Source organism: Poecilia mexicana, unplaced genomic scaffold (genome assembly GCF_051168715.1).
Source record: "Poecilia mexicana isolate PSO_F unplaced genomic scaffold, ASM5116871v1 scaffold_3, whole genome shotgun sequence".
NCBI lineage: Eukaryota > Metazoa > Chordata > Actinopteri > Cyprinodontiformes > Poeciliidae > Poecilia > Poecilia mexicana.
The window spans coordinates 14,467,087-14,487,959 of record NW_028263372.1 but is presented as its reverse complement, the minus strand read 5'-3'; the positions used below and the strand labels follow the sequence as shown (position 1 = coordinate 14,487,959).

General features: G+C 39.8%; 1 protein-coding gene and 1 long non-coding RNA gene across 3 annotated transcripts; one reads left to right on the top strand and one right to left on the bottom strand.

Annotated features, from left to right (window-relative positions):
• Positions 1-2,528: 2,528 nt before the first annotated feature.
• On the bottom strand, positions 2,529-11,780 carry LOC148160186 (uncharacterized). Of its 2 annotated transcripts, XR_015762492.1 has the most exons (6): positions 11,061-11,778; positions 7,359-7,428; positions 6,896-6,967; positions 4,423-4,494; positions 3,416-3,477; positions 2,529-2,782 (listed from the first exon to the last, which is right to left on the bottom strand). It is a non-coding gene; the product is annotated as an uncharacterized LOC148160186 (long non-coding RNA). The 2 variants fall into 2 exon arrangements; XR_015762491.1 differs by having other exon boundaries at positions 3,416-4,494; positions 11,061-11,780.
• A 4,686-nt stretch (positions 11,781-16,466) lies between these two features.
• On the top strand, positions 16,467-20,681 carry LOC106914622 (serine protease 23). The gene is made up of 2 exons (XM_014981521.2): positions 16,467-16,999; positions 17,655-20,681. The coding sequence occupies exons 1-2, from the start codon at positions 16,974-16,976 to the stop codon at positions 18,835-18,837; spliced, it is 1,209 nt and encodes a 402-aa protein (XP_014837007.2). The 5' UTR covers positions 16,467-16,973; the 3' UTR covers positions 18,838-20,681.
• Positions 20,682-20,873: the final 192 nt, after the last annotated feature.

Genomic DNA, 20,873 nt, shown 5'->3' with positions numbered 1-20,873 from the left:
ATCCATAATCAGTTACAGAAGACCCTGAACAATGGTTTTGAATTGCATGTTCTTCCTTGCCAAAACCATTAAAAAAGAGCAATAAAACGTTTTCTTCTTTGCAACTATAGTGCGAGCAGCTTTACCTTTGGCTTGTTCAAAGCCACAGTATACGCAGTATATGTGGTCTCCAAATTGCTCTAACTTAGGGGGAAAAAATCCGTTACGTGGTATCTCAGGTAAAAATGTGATTCCAACAACTTCATATTCATTATTTTACTGCAAGGATTTGGTAAATATGACAACATCCAGTCGTGCAACGTGAACTAAAGGACTATGTCTGTCTTCCTCTGAGGAGGTGCTGTATTAAAAACAGACGTGTTCCTTATTAAAATCACTCCAAACAGCTCAAAAGTCCTCTAAACATTATCCACAGAGTTACTGCTGCATCTACAAATCCCCCCAAAAATCTGCACCATGCAAAAACACACAAACATACAAACAAGATCCAGAATGCCTCCTCCTTGTTAGGACCTAAACAGATTGCAGAGGATTACAGTGAAATGGAAAAACAAGGATCATCATAAACATGGATATAAGCAACAAGGGTTTGTGGTCTTTTGTGGATCTCATTGTCTAGGTAACATGTAAAACTGCCGGTGATAGAAACAGCAACATCTCACAATTGCTGCCAAACTAGAGAAATATCTGAAATATCTTCGTTCCTTTCACTGTGATAGGATGACCTCACGCTGAAAAGGCCTCTGAAGTAAATAGAAATAAAACTTTTATGTTTTCACAATATGGAGAGAACATACCATTAAATAATGGCAAATGCGGGTTAATCTTCGTTTATTAGTTCGTCTTTGAAGAATAATATAGAGTAAACAGGATGGTACTTAAATTACAGGTGGGAAGGGAGATTTAACCCTCATGCCTCCCAAATTAAGGTTTGGATGTCCCTAAAAGAAGTAACAAAAACAGATGTGCAGTTTTATTTGCTCAGGACCAGACCTGTTAATGTCTGCATTTTGTGGTCGCCAGATGTCAAAACATCCAAAACGTGTTAATATGTGTATCTGTGAGTTTACTTAGATTTGTTTTTAAGGCCAAGTACTGTTATTCTCCATTCTTTGCTCAATGAACACCATCCTTCTCCAAGCATGGTGTTAATCATTAACACCATGCTTGGAGAAAATAGAAAAGATATCATTCAGAGTAATCTGTTTATCTACTTACTGGTATTACTCAAACAGGCATTAGAACAATGAGATCATAGAGATAATCCCACAGGATCTAATATTGGCCCATTGGGATCATAGGGATGAACTATGTTTCTATTCCTGATTTTCAGACAGTTTTCCTCCAGAACACTGTTGGATGGGATCCCTTGTGCTCTATATAAATGTTAAAAAATGTAAACCCTTTGGGAAATTATAATACTTTGTTTTCCTAAACTATGAGCCTGCATTATAACTGCTTTTCCAAAGAAAAATGCTTGTCCCCGCCTCATTGTCACAGTGTAATTTGTACCCTGTCAGTAACGAAGGCTAAAAAATGCCCAAATGTTCTTGTTTACGATATTCAACAAAGAGTCTCCTTACTAAACACTTTGCCTTTGAACAGATCTGTCTTTTTTTTTTTCTTTAAATAACACATTTCTCAAGTTTTACTGTAATTGCAACGTTTAATCCGTATTCTGCTTTCCACGAGAATGAAAAACCAAATTTTCAAACTTATCCTTGAACACCCTGTGAAAGTGTTAGGATGGGTGGAGGCTCGGGCATCCATTAGTGCCTGGCTCACTTCCAGCAACCCTCTTGTTATTTCCTCTGCTCTCCCTTTCTCTCTGCTGGCAGTTCTTCCTTCTGAAATCATTAGATAGAATAATATCCACTGACGGCCTGCATATTTTCAGCATGGGTGGTTCAAGTGGAAACTCTTCCCACACTGGCATTTGAATCCCTCTTTGCCCACATCCAACATTCCCAACAGCAACGAGGCTGCTGTGACGCCGATGATATATAAATGATGCCACTTGAAATTCTGGAAGTTTGAAGAGATATCTGCAATACACATGGCAGAGGAAACCAGGCGAAACCTTTGCTTTGCACTAAGCAAAAATGACCAACGATCAGCAATGTCCAAGTCTGATTGGAAACCACTCATGTTTTTGCATTACTTTTATGAAATTTGACCAGATGCTGATGTATTTGTCACACGGATTTTAGAGTCTGCGTGATGAGTCACTTACAGATAATGCGCAGCATTTCAAATTTTCCTTCAAACACGCGCGCACACACACACACGCGCACACACACACCTATACGGGTTTATATGTATTAGCAGGACAATTTTTTCAAACCAGTTTTTTGCAACATTAAACGGACACCCCTTTCCACTTATGCTAGAAAGACGTAGTAAGTTGTCAAAAATCTTGTTTGAGCTACACAACATAGATCTCACTTAAAAATTTAGATACACACATCAGAACTCAAAATATGAGAACCTGATGCAATGCTGTATTAAAAGGACAAAAGATAATGAGGTGCTTGGCTCCGCCCATGACACCAACAGTAATTATCAGGGCCAATTTTATTTATCAGGACCACAGCATACACATACAAAAAACATACAATTTATGTGCATTAAGAAGTCCAAACATGGAAATATGGACTATAACTGGTCCATATTTCTGTGCAGTGCATCTGTCATCCCATGAGATGTCTGAATCATCTAGGGAATCAGGAACATACTCCTCTTCTGATGATGTCACCTCACTTGAACTTTGTTCTGGACAGACCTGTTGATTAAAAACATATTTTGTATACATTGAAAGCATTTCAGCAAGAATATTTCGGTAACACTTTATTTGAAGGGGGGTGAATAAGACTGTCATGACACTGTCATAAACATGACAACACATGTCATGAACATGAATAAGCCTTCATGAATATTTATGACTGTTGTCATAAAGCGTCATTCGGTAAATTATGACACTTTTAATACAAAGTTGACATTATTCAAAATGTCTTTGTTATGACAACTTGACATTAACTAAGAAATCATTACTGTTTAAACTTACCTTTAATAACAATGAAGATACCTAATTTTTAAAGTGTAATCAGTAATTCTTTGATAACAAATTTATATCAGTATATGAATACTGAATGATTGTTTCTAAAAAAATTAAAATAAACAATGTCTACCTAATGTATGAACCTGTCAAGTTGAGTATTACACAGGATCCATGTGTCTGTGTGCATCTAAATTTAACTTTCATTCTTTTCTACCTCTAATTTCAAAACTCAGTCTTCCACATTTCTACATCTTACATGATAAGTATTATACAAGACCTGTGTGTTTGAAGAGTACTTCATATTATTTTAGTGACTTTATATAAGAATCTAAGTTGGTTGTTGGAGAGCAAAATTACCTCAGGAGGGTTGGTTGAACAGGATCCGCATACATCCATGTCACCAACCTGACACAGTTCATCTTTGGAAATTTGAAATGTAAAGAACACTCAATAAATGTGAGTTTGTTGAAAATGTAGAAAACAGTCCTCCCTATTTCTGCACCTTACATTTTGAGTATTACACAGGACCTGTGTGTATGTGCGTTTCTAAGTGTAATTTTCTATCTTTTCTACTAGTAATGTCAAAACTCAGTTTTCCAAATTTCTGCAACTTACATGATGAGCATTACAAAAGACCTGTGTGTATGTGCCCTCCTAAATGTGACTTTCATTCTTCTTTACTTGTAATTTCAATACTCAGTCCTCCCTATTCCTGCACCTTACATTTTGAGTATTACACAGGACTTGTGTGTATGTGCGCTTCTAAAAGTAATTTTCATTCTTTTCTACCTGTAATTTCAAAACTCAGTTTTTGAAATTTCTGCAACATACCTGATGAGCATTACACAAGACCTTTTTGTATGCATGCTTCTCAATGTACCTTTCATTCTTCTGTACTAGTAATTTCAAAACTCAGTCCTCCTTATTCCTGCACCTTACATTTTGAGTATTACACAGGACTTGTGTGTATGTGCGCTTCTAAAAGTAATTTTCATTCTTTTCTACCTGTAATTTCAAAACTCAGTTTTTGAAATTTCTGCAACATACCTGATGAGCATTACACAAGACCTTTTTGTATGCATGCTTCTCAATGTACCTTTCATTCTTCTGTACTAGTAATTTCAAAACTCAGTCCTCCTTATTCCTGCACCTTACATTTTGAGTATTACACAGGACCTGTGTGTATGTGCGCTTCTAAATGTAGCTTTCATTCTTTTATATGTGTAATTTCAAACCTCAGTTCCCCCCTTTTATGCAGCTTACATATCAAGTGTTACACAAGACTTGTGTGTTTGAACAGTACTTAATATCATATCAAAAACTCTATTTTAGAAAATAAGTTGGTCGTTGGAGACCAAAATTACCTCATGAGGGTTGGTTGAACAGGATCCGCATGAATTCACGTCACCAACCTGACACGGTTCATCTTTGGAAATCTGAAATGTAAAGAACACTTACTGAATATGAGTTTGTTCCCAATTTAGAAAACAGTCCTCCCTATTCCTGCCCATTACATTTTGAGTATTACACAGGACCTGTGTGTATGAGCGCTTCTTTATGCAACTTTCATTCTTCTGTACTTGTAATTTCAAAACGTAGTCCTCCTTATTCCTTCCCCTTACATTTTGAGTATTACACAGGACCTGTGTGTATGAGCGCTTCTAAATGTAACTTTCATTCTTTTGTACATGTAATTTCAAAACTCAGTCCTCCCTTTTTATGTGGCTTACATATCAAGTATTACACAAGACCTGTGTGTTTGAACCGTACTTAACAGTCATCCCCAACCACAGGACCGCGGAGTAGTACGAGTCTGTGGACCAATTGGTACTGGGTCGCACAAGAAAAATATTTACATGTTACGTATTGTCTGAGTCTGGAGGATCCATTATTTTGAAAACCCTTTAACTGGATTCTCTCGGTTACGTCTTGTGCGGCAACATTGAGCCCACAATGAGTAAGAAAGCGATGTCTTTGGAAAGTTTCTTTGGAAAAGCGGAGAAAGACCACAGACAGGAGAGTGGATTTATCCTGAACCTGTAGGTGACTCCCATGTTCCAAGCCCACTCTGCATAATATGCACTGGCTTACTAATGAGGCAATGAAGCTTCAAACTGCTTTGCCATTACACACCAAGCACCCTCTGCATTGGGTGTCATCGTTTCCCAGGTGGGATCATCTCATTGCAGAGAAACAAGCTCAGGACTCCCATTAATTTATAGTTGTGAGTTAAAATTTTCATGAAAATAAATGTTCGTTTTTGTGGCATATTCAAATCTTATTTTGAAGGGATGTGTGAACGTTGCCAGAGCAACCAGAGTCTGAGAGCATTATGGCAGTTATCGAGACGAGAGAAATAGAGCTTGTAAGTCTTAAGTCTGGTTCACACGGCATGATTTTAGGATTCAGACGATTTTCCAAACTTCTGTGACCACAGAGCTGATAAAAGTACAACAGGTTCGTGTGTCCAGCCACATAACAGGAGCAAATCTTGCCATGTGAGCAGGCTTTAGTACAAAATAACGTCACGTTAATTTAATGGATAGCTGAAAAGTTACCGGGTTTATCAACTGTGGTAGCAATTTTGCTCCAACTCCACTCCTCATCATTTCTATGGATATTCTTTGTACGAAATGCTGAATAAACATTCATGCCATTTCCACATATCTTTGATGTCCACCGGACTCATTTGTGCATGTCTGCTCAGCTCTTTGGGATTCCCCTCCATGAGCTACGTCACCGCGCTTTCTGATTGGCTACCTGTCAAGTTCAACAGGTTGAGTTCTAGCTCCCAATCAAGTAAAAACCCTACAAGTTGCTAGAATATGCCTGATTTTAGATCAGAGCAGTCCCAATGTTCCAACGACTGGATGCGATCATGCCACAGATGGCAGGATGAACAGTTACAATTATCGTGAGCAACGTTCTAAGATTGCTGTAAGGGGAAATTAAGGGTAAAAAAAGAACCCGAGCCTCAGAAAAATTGCCAAGTCTTGACCGGTCCGCGGTGATAAAAAGGTTGGGGACCACTGGTACTCAATATAATTTCAAAGACTTTATCTTAGAAAATAAGTTGGTCGTTGGAGACCAAAATTACCTCTGGAGGGTTGGTTGAAATCTGAAATGTAAAGAACACTCACTAAATGTGAGTTTGTTCCCAATGTAGAAAGCAGTCCTCCCTATTCCTGCAGCTTACATATTGAGTATTACACAGGACCTGTGTGTATGCGTGCTTCTCAATGTAACTTTCATTCTTCTGTACTTGTAATTTCAAAACTCAGTCCTCCCTATTCCTGCACATTACATTTTGAGTATTACACAGGACCTGTGTGTATGCATGCTTTTCAATGTAACTTTCATTCTGCTGTACTTGTAATTTCAAAACTCAGTCCTCCCTATTCCTGCACCTTACATTTTGAGTATTACACAGGACCTGTGTGTATGCATGCTTTTCAATGTAACTTTCATTCTGCTGTACTTGTAATTTCAAAACTCAGTCCTCCCTATTCCTGCACCTTACATTTTGAGTATTACACAGGACCTGTGTGTATGCGTGCTTCTCAATGTAACTTTCATTCTTCTGTACTTGTAATTTCAAAACTCAGTCCTCCTTATTCCTGCACCTTACATTTTGAGTATTACACAGGACCTGTGTGTATGTGCGCTTCTCAATGTAACTTTCAGTCTTCTATACTTGTAATTTGAAAACTCAGTCCTCCCTTTTTATGCAACCAACAAATCTAGTACTACACAACACCTATGTGTTTGTACTCTACGTAATGTCATTTCAATTACTTTAATTTAGAGAATAAGTTGGTCATTGGAGACCAAAATTACCTCAGGAGGGTTGGTTGAACAGAATCCACATGCATCCATGTCACCAGCCTGACACAGTTCATCTTTGGAAATCTGAAATGTAAAGAACACTCACTAAATGTTTGTTCCCAATATAGAAAACAGTCCTCCCTATTCCTGCACCTTACATTTTGAGTATTACACAGAACCTGTGTGTATGCGTGCTTCTCAATGTAACTTTCATTCTTCTGTACTTGTAATTTCAAAACTCAGTCCTCCTTATTCCTGCACCTTACATTTTGAGTATTACACAGGACCTGTGTGTATGTGCGCTTCTAAATGTAATTTTCATTCTTCTATACTTGTAATTTCAAAACGCAGTCCTCCCTTTTTATGCAGCTAACATATCTAATATTACACAACACATGTGTGTTTGAACAATACTTAATATCATTTCAATTACTTTATTTTAGAGAGTAAGTTGGTCATTGGAGACCAAAATTACCTCTGGAGGGTTGGTTGAACAGGATCCGCATGCGTCCACATCACCAACCTGACAGTTCATCTTTGGAAATCTGAAATGAAGGGATGTACACTGAATGAGTCCATACTTCTCAATAGAAAAATGAAGTCCACCTACTGTATGTGCTTGTCCACTTCTTGTTTTCAACTATAATGAAACCCTGTACTACAACTTGACATATCCTTCAAATATGTCTTCAGTGCTACTTGAATGATTTTTGATAGTATTTTCACACTTATAAGCACCTTTCTTCTCCATGGCCAGTCAAAATCACCATAATTATAAGTGATTTCTTCCCCTGGACCAATATATTTGAGTGCAAATAAACAGATGAGGTCTTCCATCCACTCTTTTAACTTTCATTTTGCTGTTTGGGTTCATCTGATCATTTACCAGCCTCCCCAATCATCCATCCTCTCTGGCAACATCAACACTAAAATATTAAGTATGAAAATAAGAATAATTATACCATGCAAGGGAAAGGATTTTGCATATTTGGTGTTTGCATGTCAGAAGGATATTCCTCTACCAACTAAAACTACTTTTACTGATGAAGCTGAAAATGTTTACATCACTGTATTTAGATGTAAAATAAAAACACAACAACCTTGAAACAGTCGCATACCAAAGCTTTTGTCCATTGAAGTTGAAATCAAACATAAGAACCTCGAGTGTATCATGGTAAACTTTCAGTCGGTTTTCTTGTTCCTTTCTACTTATGACTTCTCTGTACTCAATAAGGAAATCTGCTTTTTGAACACACCCCAACCTGTAGGTACACATAATAAGTAGGATAAACTTTAAACAATGCAAATATATCAAATAGTAGCAATTGAAATTAACATTTTTCAAAATCAGTTAATTGATCTAATTGGATGTCTTTCTGTGGTTACTTAAACATTTTTTGTCAACTGAATGCAACTCATTATTTTGTACTTGTAATTTCAAAACTCAGTCCTCCATATATTTGTTGAGGACAGTTACAAGTACCTGGGAATACCACAAGCAAATGGCAACCTCGATGAGGTCACAATGAAAGGAGCCACAGTCAAATACCTCCAATGAATAAGGCAAGTCCTGAGAAGCCAGCTCAATGGCAAGAACAAGATCCATGCAATAAACACCTATGCCTTACCAGTAATCAGATACCCTGCTGGAATAATTAGCTGGCCAATGGAAGAGATAAAGGCCACGGATATTAAGACTTGGAAGCTACTAACCATGCATGGAGGGTTCCACCCCAAATCAAGCACCCTGAGACTGTACACAAGCCGTAAGGAATGAGGCAGAGGACTAGCAAGTGTGAGAGCCACTGTCCAGGATGAAACATCCAAGATCCATAAATACATCAAGGACAAAGCCTCAACAGACGATGTGCTCAGCGAATGTCTCAGGCAATGGGGAACAGAGGACGAGGTGCTAGAGGTACCATCATGGGAGGACAAGCCCCTACATGGGATGTACCACCGACAAATAACTGAAGTGGCTGATATCAGGAAATCCTACCAATGGCTGGAAAAAGCTGGACTCAAGGACAGCACAGAGGCCCTCATCCTGGCTGCCCAGGAACAGGCCCTAAACACCAGAGCAATAGAGGCTCAGATCTACCACACCAGACAAGACCCAAGGTGTAGGTTGTGCAAGGAGGCCCCTGAGACAGTCCAGGACATAACAGCAGGGTGCAAGATGCTGGCAGGGAAAGCATACATGTAACGACATAACCAAGTGGCGAGCATAGTGTACAGAAACATCTGTGCAGAATATGGACTGGAAGCCCCAAGATCGAAGTGGGGAACACCCCCAAAGGTGGTGGAGAATGACCGAGCTAAGATCTTGCGGGACTTCCAGAACCAGATAGACAAGATGGTAATGGAGAACCAACCGGACATTGTGGTGGTGGATAAAGAACAGAGGAAAGTTGTTGTGGTGGATGTAGCAATACCAAGTGACTACAACATCAGGAAAAAGGAGCATGAGAAACTGGAGAAATACCAGGGCCTCAGAGAGGAACTGGAAAAGACCTGGAAGGTGAAGACCACAGTGGTGCCTGTGGTCATCGGGGCCCTCGGGGCAGTCACCCCCAAACTGGAGCAGTGGCTAAAACAGATCCCAGGAACAACATCAGACAGCTCAGTCCAGAAATGTCCAGTTCTAGGCACAGCCAAGATACTGCGCAGAACCCTCAAGCTCCCAGGTCTCTGGTAGAGGACCCAAGCTCAGAGGATGAAAGAGACCACCCACGGACGATGAGAAGGATATATATATATATATATATATATATATATATATATATATATATATATATCCATGTTTTCATGGATATATGGATATATATATGGATATATGTGCCTTACCAGTAATCAGATACCCTGCCGGAATAATTAGCTGGCCAATGGAAGAGATGAAGGCCACAGATGTTAAGACTTGGAAGCTACTAACCATGCATGGAGGGTTCCACCCCAAATCCAGCACCCTGAGACTGTACACAAGCCGTAAGGAAGGAGGCAGAGGACTAGTGAGTGTGAGAACCACTGTCCAGGATGAAACATCCAAGATCCATAAATACATCAGGGAAAAAGCCTCAACGGACGATGTGCTCAGCGAATGTCTCAGGCAATGGGGAACAGAGGACGAGGTGCTGGAGGAACCATCATGGGAGGACAGGCCCCTACATGGGATGTACCACCGACAAATAACTGAAGTGGCTGATATCAGGAAATCCTACCAATGGCTGGAAAAAGCTGGACTCAAGGACAGCACAGAGGCCCTCATCCTGGCTGCCCAGGAACAGGCCCTAAACACCAGAGCAATAGAGGCTCAGATCTACCACACCAGACAAGACCCAAGGTGTAGGTTGTGCAAGGAGGCCCCTGAGACAGTCCAGCACATAACAGCAGGGTGCAAGATGCTGGCAGGGAAAGCATACATGGAACGACATAACCAAGTGGCGGGCATAGTGTACAGAAACATCTGTTCAGACTGGAAGCCCCGAGATCGAAGTGTGGAACACCCCCAAAGGTGGTGGAGAATGACCGAGCTAAGATCCTGTGGGACTTCCAGATCCAGACAGACAAGATGGTAATGGCGAACCAACCGGACATTGTAGCGGTGGATAAAGAACAGAGGAAAGCCGTTGTGGTGGATGTAGCAATACCAAGTGACTACAACATCAGGAAAAAGGAGCATGAGAAACTGGAGAAATACCAGGGCCTCAGAGAGGAACTGGAAAAGACCTGGAAGGTGAAGACCACAGTGGTGCCAGTGGTCATCGGGGCCCTCGGGGCAGTCACCCCCAAACTGGAGCAGTGACTAAAACAGATCCCAGGAACAACATCAGACATCTCAGTCCAGAAATGTGCAGTTCTAGGCACAGCCAAGATACTGCGCAGAACCCTCAAGCTCCCAGGCCTCTGGTAGAGGACCCAAGCTCAGAGGATGAAAGAGAGGGTGAGAAGGGAATTTTTTTTTTTAAATTTTATATACATACGCTTCTATTGTATTTTGAGCAGTTGCTTGTCTCCTTCGGAATAAGAAAGATGTTCTGATTATAATGATCATCGATCATGATCTATGCTAATAATGTGCAGTATAAAAATAGTTTAAAAGTGAAAAAGTAAAACAAAAGAAAAAAAATGATCATTTAATAAACTCTGGAATCCTGTGCATAATATAGTCACAACTCACCTTTAAATGAATTGAGGTATTTTACATCAAATCCTTCATCTTCACCTAAGGAGCAATAACTGGAATCATGTTTGCTCTCTGAGACCTTGTTGTTGACATCTCCTGCAAAGATCAGAGAATACAACATGATACTGTACACCAGGGGTGTCAAACTCCAGGCCTCGAGGGCCAGGGTACTGCAACTTTTAGATGTTTGTCTGGTCTAAAACACCTTAAGTATATGACTGAATTAGCTTCTCAGTGCAATCAAGTTGATGACCACCCCATTTTATCCAGCCATGTGGCATCAGAAACACATCTAAAAGTTGCTGGACACCAGCCCTTAAGACCTTGAGTTTGACACCCCTGCTGTACACAATATGATTTGATGTTATTGTATGTGAAAATGTACTGAAGTACACAGTACTACATAATTGACTTTCTATTGACAGATTCTCAAAATCTTCAAATATTAAAACATTATCTTAATACTAATGATTATTACCTAGGATCATTTGTGCCTGTGAAATAATATCACTCACTGATATACAGAAAATGACCAAATACAGTTTTATCTAATTCTGGAGTGAGCCACCTTCCCTTTAAACTCTGGTACACTGACTAACATGGTTGGTAATTACTAGCTAAAATGCTGCAAATCAAATGCTTTGGTGTATCCAAGCATCAAGTAACCTACAACATTCAGCAAAATTACAAAACTATATGTACTTAAATGTCTTAAGAGATTATGTATGAGTCTTACCTCTTTCTCCACGCAAAACAAATGAAACAAGTTCAATTAATACTAATGGCTTGCACCTGGACTTGACGGATTGTACCATGTTGACAGAGGAGGAGGGGTACAACAAAAGGATTATTCCATTTTGTTTCTGAAGCACACAAGGTCTGATTTTTTTCAGGAACAAGAAAATTTTGAGTAATATTTTGTAACTTTCATTCAATATTTCAAAGTTAAATAGTTTATCATACATTTTTCTTTAATTAAGAGGCAACAGTTAGATGGTATCTCCCACCAGCAATGTTGTCACTTCCTTTAATCATTTCTGTTCAATCAATTAATCATGTTTATTTGTATAGCACATTTCAGCAGCAGGGCAGTTCAAAACACTTTATATCATAAAAACAAAAACTGTTGTCTAATGGCAGACACAACACCTGCAGAAAAAGATTGGCTGATGTACCTGCCAATAGACAATTTAGACTACCTAGACAATCTGCATGTATGCAGAGTAGAGACATTGAGATAACGACAAAATATCAATCTTTAAATTTTTGTCTTAACAGTAACATAAATAATCATGATATTTTTGGCACTTTAAATATTTTTTAAATAAACAATTTTTATTTTTATATTTCTAATTCTGTATTACTCCATGACTGGTTATCCCTTCTTTCAAATTCAAAAATACTTCATTGATCCTTGGTCTTCACAGTATATTAGCAGTTCCCAAAGGTGTGCTTCTCTGTATCAAGAGGTCTGATCTATCTCCAGGTATTTGTTTGAGCCAGTCTTCCAGTTTAGGGGTCATTACCCCAAGGGTTTCAGTGACCACAAGCACTACTATTGCTTTCACCTTCCACATTTTTTGTAATCTCCTAAGACCCAAACTCTCACATGGAGTGCATTATTAATTCATCTATGGGCTGATTGGGACCTAATGATTCCAAAAACAAAGAATTATTGTTTTACATGATATGTGGACAACATTTTTCTCAGAAAAATACTTATTCATTTTAAATCACCATGTTTAGCACCATGGTAAATATATGCAGTTGCTAACTTTTGTAAACTTACACAACAAAAGAAACACTGAACATCTTGAGTCTAACCTGTAATGTGTTATAATCTTCCACCACCACCAAGTCATAAAATAATGGCCTAACATGTGGACACCAGACCCCATCTAGAGCAAAATTTAGTATTGTGGACTAGACAGCCCAAAATAAGTCAACCACTCAAGTTCTAGGAGGATGATGGGGTTTTTTAGCCTTTGGTATTTCTCTAGTTTTTTTCTGTACCTTCTGTTCATTCAGGATAGCTACATCATAACAACTGCTTTGCTCTGCTGCTCAATGATCACCATGTTCAGTTGGTTTGCTTTTCCCATTTTGTCTTCCTGTATATGGAAGGCCCACAGGATCTTAGCTTGTTCGTTTTCTACCACTTTGTGTGGCATTTCCCATTTTAACGAGGTGTGTTCAAGGTTATATTCCCTTCAGATGTTTCTTCACACTATACTGGGTACTTGGTTGTGGCGGTTGTGGTTCTGTCATTGGACTTGCCTTACTATTTGTACAGTGGCTTTCTAAAGTATCCATAGCCCTTGAACTTGAATTTCCAGTTTTGTCACAACTGGAAATATATTTTCACAGAATTTTATGGGAAAGACAAACACAAAGTGGTATATACTTGTGAAGTAGAAACAAAACTAAACATGATTCATAACAGTTTTTACAAATAAAAGCTAAAAAGTGCGGTGTGCAAAAGTGTTCAGCCCCCTTTCCCTGAATGCAGCCAATTGCCTTCAGAAGTTGCCTGATGACTGCAAATGGTAAAAAAATTCAACTCCTCTATGACTGCCTCAAAAGTTGGCTAAGAGAATATTGGGGAACAAACAGCATCATGACGTCCACGGAACACACCAGACAGGTCAGGGATAAAGTTGTGGAGAATCTTAAAGCAGGCTTAGGCCATCTCACAGAGTACTGTTCCACGAATCATCTGGAAATGGAAAGAGCAAATCACACAGCTGTGAACCTACCAAGAAAAGGCCATCCACCTAAACTTACAGGCTGAACAAGAAGAGCACTGATCAGAGATACAGCCAAGAGGTTCATGGTGGCTCTGGATGAAATGCAGAGATATTTCTGAAATGCAGTATAGTATAACTATTAGTCATGCACTGCAAAAATGTGGTTTTATGGAAGAGTGGCAATAGAAAAGCCATTGTATAAAGAAAACTATAAGAAGTCCCATTTGCAGTTTGCCAGAAGCCATATTGGGATACAGCAAAAACGATAAGACAAGACCAAAATTTAACTTTCTGGGAAAAATGCAGAGCACTATTTGTAGTGGAGAACAAACACTGCACATAACTCTGAACACACCTTCCCCACTGACAAAAATGGTGGTGGCAGCATCATGCTCTGAGGGTGCTTCTTTTCTTCAGGGACAGGGAAGATTGTTAGAGTTGATTGTAAGATGGATTGAGCCAAATACAGGGAAATCTTGGAAGAAAACCTGAACACTCCTGAACCTGGAGTCTGCAAAAGACTTGAGGCTGGGGCAGAGGTTCACCTTCCAGCAGGACAATTACCCTAAACATAAAGCCAGATCTACAATGGAATGGTATAAATAAAAACATATTTCTGTGTTAGAATGGCAAAGTCAAAGTCTAGACATAAACTCAGTGGAGAATCTTTGGCAAGATCTGAAAACTGCTGTCAAGTCAATTTTATTTGTATAGCACATTTCAGCTGCAAGGCAGTTCAAAGTGCTTTACATCAAAGGACTAAAAAGTGATAAAATTAACATACATTTACCGTAAAAAAAGAAAAACATAGAAATTAAATTCAAAGTAAAATCAAAATTAAAATCATATACATTAATTATATTGATACATGTACCAATGATTAAGATTTAGAAACAACTGTAAATTGTTGTTTTTTTGGGGGTGGGGGTGGGGGGGTGTTGCCTTGATTTAAAGGAATTCAGCTGTGTTGCAGTTTTCTGTAAGTTTATTCAAGATTTATGGTGCACTGAAGCTAAGTTCTGCTTCAAAATGCTTGGTTCTGGTTCTGATGATGCAGAGCAGACCAGAATCAACAAACTGTTAGCAGTAGTTTGGTGAAAAAAATGGCTCTCTTATGGTTTATATTTATTTTAATCCACACACTTATTCCACACACGTATTATTCATAATATTTTAAATAAAAAATATTTGATCAAAAATATATATTAATTTCTGTATATTTTTAGGTGCCACATACACCTTTTGTCCAATGTAAGGTTGGACAAAAGGTTGGGTTTAGGCATCCAACTAACCTTTATAAAATATTCAGTCTTATAGCACAGAGTAATCATATTTCCAACTCATCCCCAGTGTAAGAGTTGGCAATTTACACACAATTCATGTGTGTAAACAGCGACGTGAATTAGAAAGACACTGTAGTAATTAGCGGGACCTTCCAGCAGACAACCAATCAGAACAAGAGCTTGTGTGAATATTCATAAGGTCCTGCTATTACACAGAGTTGCCACCGGGGGCACTGTGGCGATACACAAATTATACACAAAATCTGGTTTATGTGTATTAAACGGACATCTCGTTTTTTTTGCATTTTTGGGGTTATTGGACCAATAGAAACCTTTCTACGCTTTTAGATTTTTGTCAAAATTAGCAGGACACCGCCCCTGTCCCGTTAATTCAAAATGTCCTGCTAGTGTTGCGTGTATTCTGACCAAATGTCCTGCTAAACCACATATACCAACGCACACACACACGCACACACATAAACAAACACATTCAAAAGCTTGGGTATCGTTTTCCATCCTCCTCTGTGCAGATTTACAGTTCCTCCCTTCCTCTTCAGTTCTGGCAAATGGCTTGGTCCAGCTGTTCGGTTAGCGGATCTCGATTTGAAAAGAAAAGCCTTCAAATGCACAACTTGAAAACCAGTGCAGAAACTCTGGAAGATATCCAGTTAACCCGTGTTGTCTTGTGCAATAACACTTTGGATGGTATATTTTAAACATTTCACATGTATTAATTCTAATGAATACAGACAAAAAATAAAATAATAAAAAAAAAAAAAATCTCTGTCGTTCAAAAATATTTGAAAAATTACACAGGACTATCTAAAAGGACTTTAGTATGGAGATGTTATGGCCTACACAATCATGAAAAAGACTGCTGAGTCAGCAGTTGTGCAGCAGAAGGACATTGGAGAAGAAGCTGGGTTTTTGACGAGCTGTACCCAAGCATATTCACGGAAAGTTGAGTGGGAAAAGAAAAAAAGAATGCACCACAGTCACTCACAATTATTTCACAATTAGCATTGTGAAATAAAAGTAATTTAAGAGTTTGGGGAATATTATCAAGATGAGGTAAGCAGCATGCGGACGTCCAAGATGTTTGGGATCCAATTTGAAGCAACAAACCCCAGAATAAAACATTCATTCTCTGCAAAACAGTTTGGGGATTTTTTTGTGTAAGAAATAACAACAACAACAACAATAACAACAACAACAACAACAACAACAATAATAATAATAATAATAATAATAATAATATTAAACAGAACTACACAAACATACCGCTTTCCGTATGCTTTCATGAAAGTTTATATTTTTAAAATTACCTACCACGAACAAATTAAAATTCATCAATCCCTATCATAGCAGCCCTAAGTTGGGGCGAGAGAGGCAAAAGCAAGTGAATGTTTTTTGATAATATTCGAACTTATTACGAAGCACTTAACCAATAACAAGCACAATTTGATGTAGCTGGGCTCAAACCAGGAAGCCTCGCCTGCTCCATGCAGCAGTGATGTGATATCACATGACGACACTGGGCTTGGTGCTGCGCGCTCTGGATCCTCGTTGGCGGATGTGACACTCTGGAGATCAGGCAGACGGCAGATCCTCCTCCAGCAGCAGCACAATGATCCCGCTCATTCGCCCTGGACGGAGTTGCGCGTTGCGGACCGGACCAAATTATCAGGACTCGACATAAAACCCCGACGTGTCAGTTAAACAAGGCGACTTAAAAAAAAAAAAAAAAAAAAGAAATAAAAGAAAAAAAAAGAAATTTCGGAGACACCTATCGGTTCTTGTTTTATAGAAGTGTCTACCTGCGGCGGATTGAGGAGGGGTTGCTGTTCAGCAACAGGCTCACCTGCAGAGGCAGGACCATGCGCTCCAAGGCTGCGCTTCCCCGGTAAGACACATGGCAAAGATGGAGATGTGTGCGTAATGAAAGGATGGATGTAGAGAATTAAACTCGTCTATTTAGAAAGAGAAAAAAATAGAAGAATAGTTTATTAGGTGAAAGAATGGTAGATTATAGCAGTGCGCTTTTTCTCGTTGTTATAAGCTTTATAGGTTGCAAGAAGCAAAGGGGGGAAAAGAAGGACCAGATGTGAATTTAAAACTCATAGCCGTGCGTTGTGTACCACTAATCCATTTACAACATCCCACCCTCCTCCTCTGTTCTCCCTGCAACATGCTTCAGCTGCTCTTTATGGTTTAAGGTCAGTCCCTCAGGCCAGTTCAGGAATTTTCCCTCAGAGAGCCCATCTTCTCCTTGTCGGTCGCGTTTACTGCGTTGAAACCAGTGGAAAGTTACAGCTGCAAATGTTCATCTCAGATCAGAATTCCTCAAGATTAAAAGCCCTCCCTCAACTCTCATGCATGTAATTAAAAATGTATGATGGAGGCTTCAGGAATGAGGATCTTTGATAAGGGGGGGGGGGGGTCCACACATCCGGTCACAGTTAATCGCTTGTGTCTTGCAGAAATATTTGCTGTGACATTGCACATTTCACTTTTGACAGCGTGATTCACACGCTCTCCGCTTCTTCACCTCCACACAGGTTTGCCTCCCTTTTATGTCTCCTTTTCCTCCCCTCGGTTTTGTCCTCCTCTCCTCGGCGTCAGTGGGTTCTCCAGCGTATCCCTGTGGTCCTGCCGCAGCAGACAGAGGCTCGACCGACGCCGCAGTTTCTGAACGAGGCACGCCTGGACGTTGCTTCCCCCTGTGACCCAGAATGCCACAAGACAGCCCCTCGTCCCAGCTACTGGGATTTGCGGAGCCTTCTGGCCTACGAGACTCTAGACTCCAACGGCCAACTCACTGAGACCGCCATTGGGATTTATGGCTACAATCCCTATTCCAATACTAGTCCTGCTTACTCCTCTGGTTCCTCTGGTAAGGCCGAGCGGTCACATGTCAGAAGAAAACGGCAGATATTTGGACATGATGGTCGTTTTAGTATTGCGGGGCAGAACTTCCTGCTTAAGTACCCGTTCTCGGTGGCTGTCAAACTGTCCACCGGATGTTCCGGTACTCTGGTGGGGGACCGTCATGTTCTCACAGCTGCCCATTGTGTTCACGATGGCAAAAACTATGTGAAAGGAGCCCAGAGGCTTCGGGTGGGCTTTTTGAAACCAAAGCAACGGGATGTACAACATTCACCTATCTACCTTCCCTCTAACTTTACCAACCACGTAGAGGGCGGCCCAGAACAGTACTCCCCACCTGCCAACGACAAAATGAAGTTCCAGTGGATCAGAGCCAAGCGCACCCACGTTCCCAAAGGTTGGATTAAAGGCAATGCCAATGACATCGGGATGGACTACGACTATGCTTTGCTGGAGCTGAAAAAGCCTCACAAACGCCGCCACATGAAGCTCGGGGTCAGCCCCCCGGCTCAGAGACTTCCCGGTCATCGTGTCCACTTCTCAGGATTTGACAATGACCGCCCCGGACAGCTGGTGTATCGGTTCTGTCGGGCAGGCGAGGAGACGTCGGACTTGTTGTACCAGCACTGCGACGCTCAGCCTGGGGCCAGCGGCTCTGGAGTCTACGCCCGGATGTGGGATGGGCGGCGGCGGCGTTGGGAGCGCAAGGTGATAGGCGTGTTCTCCGGGCACCAGTGGGTGGAGAAGAAAGGGACGTCTCAGGAATTCAATGTGGCCGTCAGAATCACACCTCTTAAATATGCACAGATCTGCTACTGGATCAAAGGAAACTTTGTGGATTGCAGAGAGGGGTGAAGGGATAAAAACAAAATGTAGGGAGGACTACACAGGGGTGTAGCTACAAAAAGAACTGTGCCAATCTCTAGGAACATTTTCACATGTTGTGACGTTACAACCACAAATTCAAAAATGGTGCAGTTTTAAAAATAAATATTTTTAAAAAAAATAGTGTGACATAAATGTATCCAGCCTCACTGACTCAATCCTTTGTAGAACCACCCTTTATTACAGTTTCAGATGCAGCAGAGATTTGGGTCGTTTCCAGCTTAGCAAATCTAGACAGAAAATGTTGACTCTTCTTTAATAAAATGAATCATATTGGAGCAAAAATTTGACAGGACCAATCAAACAGATACATATCCTTAGATTTAACGCATCATTGCTCTGGCCACATGGTTATTCTGTGGCTCTCCTTCCAGGGCGTCATTAAAAAAGTTGTCAGCTGCAAAGTTGTTCTCGAAAAAGTTACTTAACTGCATGTCTAGTCAATGTGGAACTAACCTCTATCCACAGCTCAACCCTTGTATTTTGCATTATTTGAGCACTTAGAAAATGTCTGTGCACCAGTTGATTCTGAAGTTGGTTCAGAAATTTCCAGAAACACTTAAAAAAAAAAAAGGTGCTGGGCATGATTTGATCAGCCCATGTTTAAAATTCAAAATATGTTTAGGTTTTGTTGGATCATCTATAAAATTCTCCTTGTGAGGCAAAAGACTAGCAACAAACTTGTCAGCATATTTTAGTTCTTAATGTTTCTGGTAAGTGCATCATATTTTTTTTCCCCACAGTATTGTTTATTTAAAGGGTGGGTGTATTACAAACAGAATGGTTAATTCAGGGGGGTATTTATGTTTGGTGAACCTCTTTCGCTGCCCCAACATTTCTCCAGTATTGCCCAGCATTTAGCTCCAACCTTCCCTGCACTTCTGAAAAAAAAAAAAAAAAGAGGCTGCCACCTCCTTGTTTCATCGTGGGAGGGGGTTTGTTTTCAGGGTAATTTACCAAAACAGTTTTCAACCACCAATTTTCCATGTAGCCCAGAAAGTTACATTTCAGTCTCATCTAACCAGAAAACCTTCTTCATTTCCATCTTTTATACGTGACTTGTGGCAACAGTAGCTTTCTTCGTCTTCTGGAATGCTATGCTAACAGTTGTCCTGTCAACACCATTCTCCCAGTTGTGCACACTTTTTATTTTAAAAAAAGTTTTTGAGAACTATGCATCTTTTTACTCCTACATCATTATTATGAGCTTACTCTGTTGGTGTTAAGAAAATCCCAGTTAAAAACATTGAGGTTTGTGATTGTAACGTGACAACGCGAACAATTCAAGCCGTACGGATACTTTAGCGAGGCGATGCATTTTCTTTTGGATTGCCGGAAGCCACAGGATTCCATATTTATGTTCAACACCGACACAGTAAAATAAATAACCTTCACGGTTTTGTCCCATTTCGGGGGAGGTAAAGTAAGCAATCAAAACCATTCAAACCTTTATTTTTATGTTCATCGTCGCACCTTCATTTACACCTCTAAAGTCCTATATATTTTTAAAGAAGATTATATTTGTTTTTTTAAAAGATGATTGTGAACAATCAAAGTATCTGTTAGCTTTCGTGATGTGAAATGCAAACTGGTGGAGAGGAGACGTCTTTCCTTTGTCACAGTTATGTTGATTAAGAATGCACTGTCAAGACTTCTACTGAAAATCATACCTGTGGATGAATGTACATGTCAGCTAAACCAAAGTTGTAAACTGTACCTTGCACCTTCTTCTAGTGGACATAAAAGTTAATCAACAAGCATACATTATTTTCAATGCTAATGGAGTCTAATAAATTAATCTTTATTTTACTGGATGATTCCTAAAAACTTGTTCTTTGTGGGCCGTGAGTTATTGGAGCTTGTTGTATGGCGTCATCTCGTGGCGAGATAAAGTACTGCATGCATCCGCAATTTATTTATTTTTTTTACTCAGTATGGATTCAGATGAGTCTTGTGCTTTTCTAAAAATCAGAGACTACAAAAAATGTAATGAAGCAGATCCTTAA

Bases quoted from the DNA above. Each gene is read 5' to 3' on its own strand.
- LOC106914622 (XM_014981521.2), top strand. From the start codon at position 16,974: ATGCGCTCCAAGGCTGCGCTTCCCCG. The intron at 17,000-17,654 runs GTAAGACACATG...ACCTCCACACAG, and splicing joins TCCAAGGCTGCGCTTCCCCG to GTTTGCCTCCCTTTTATGTC.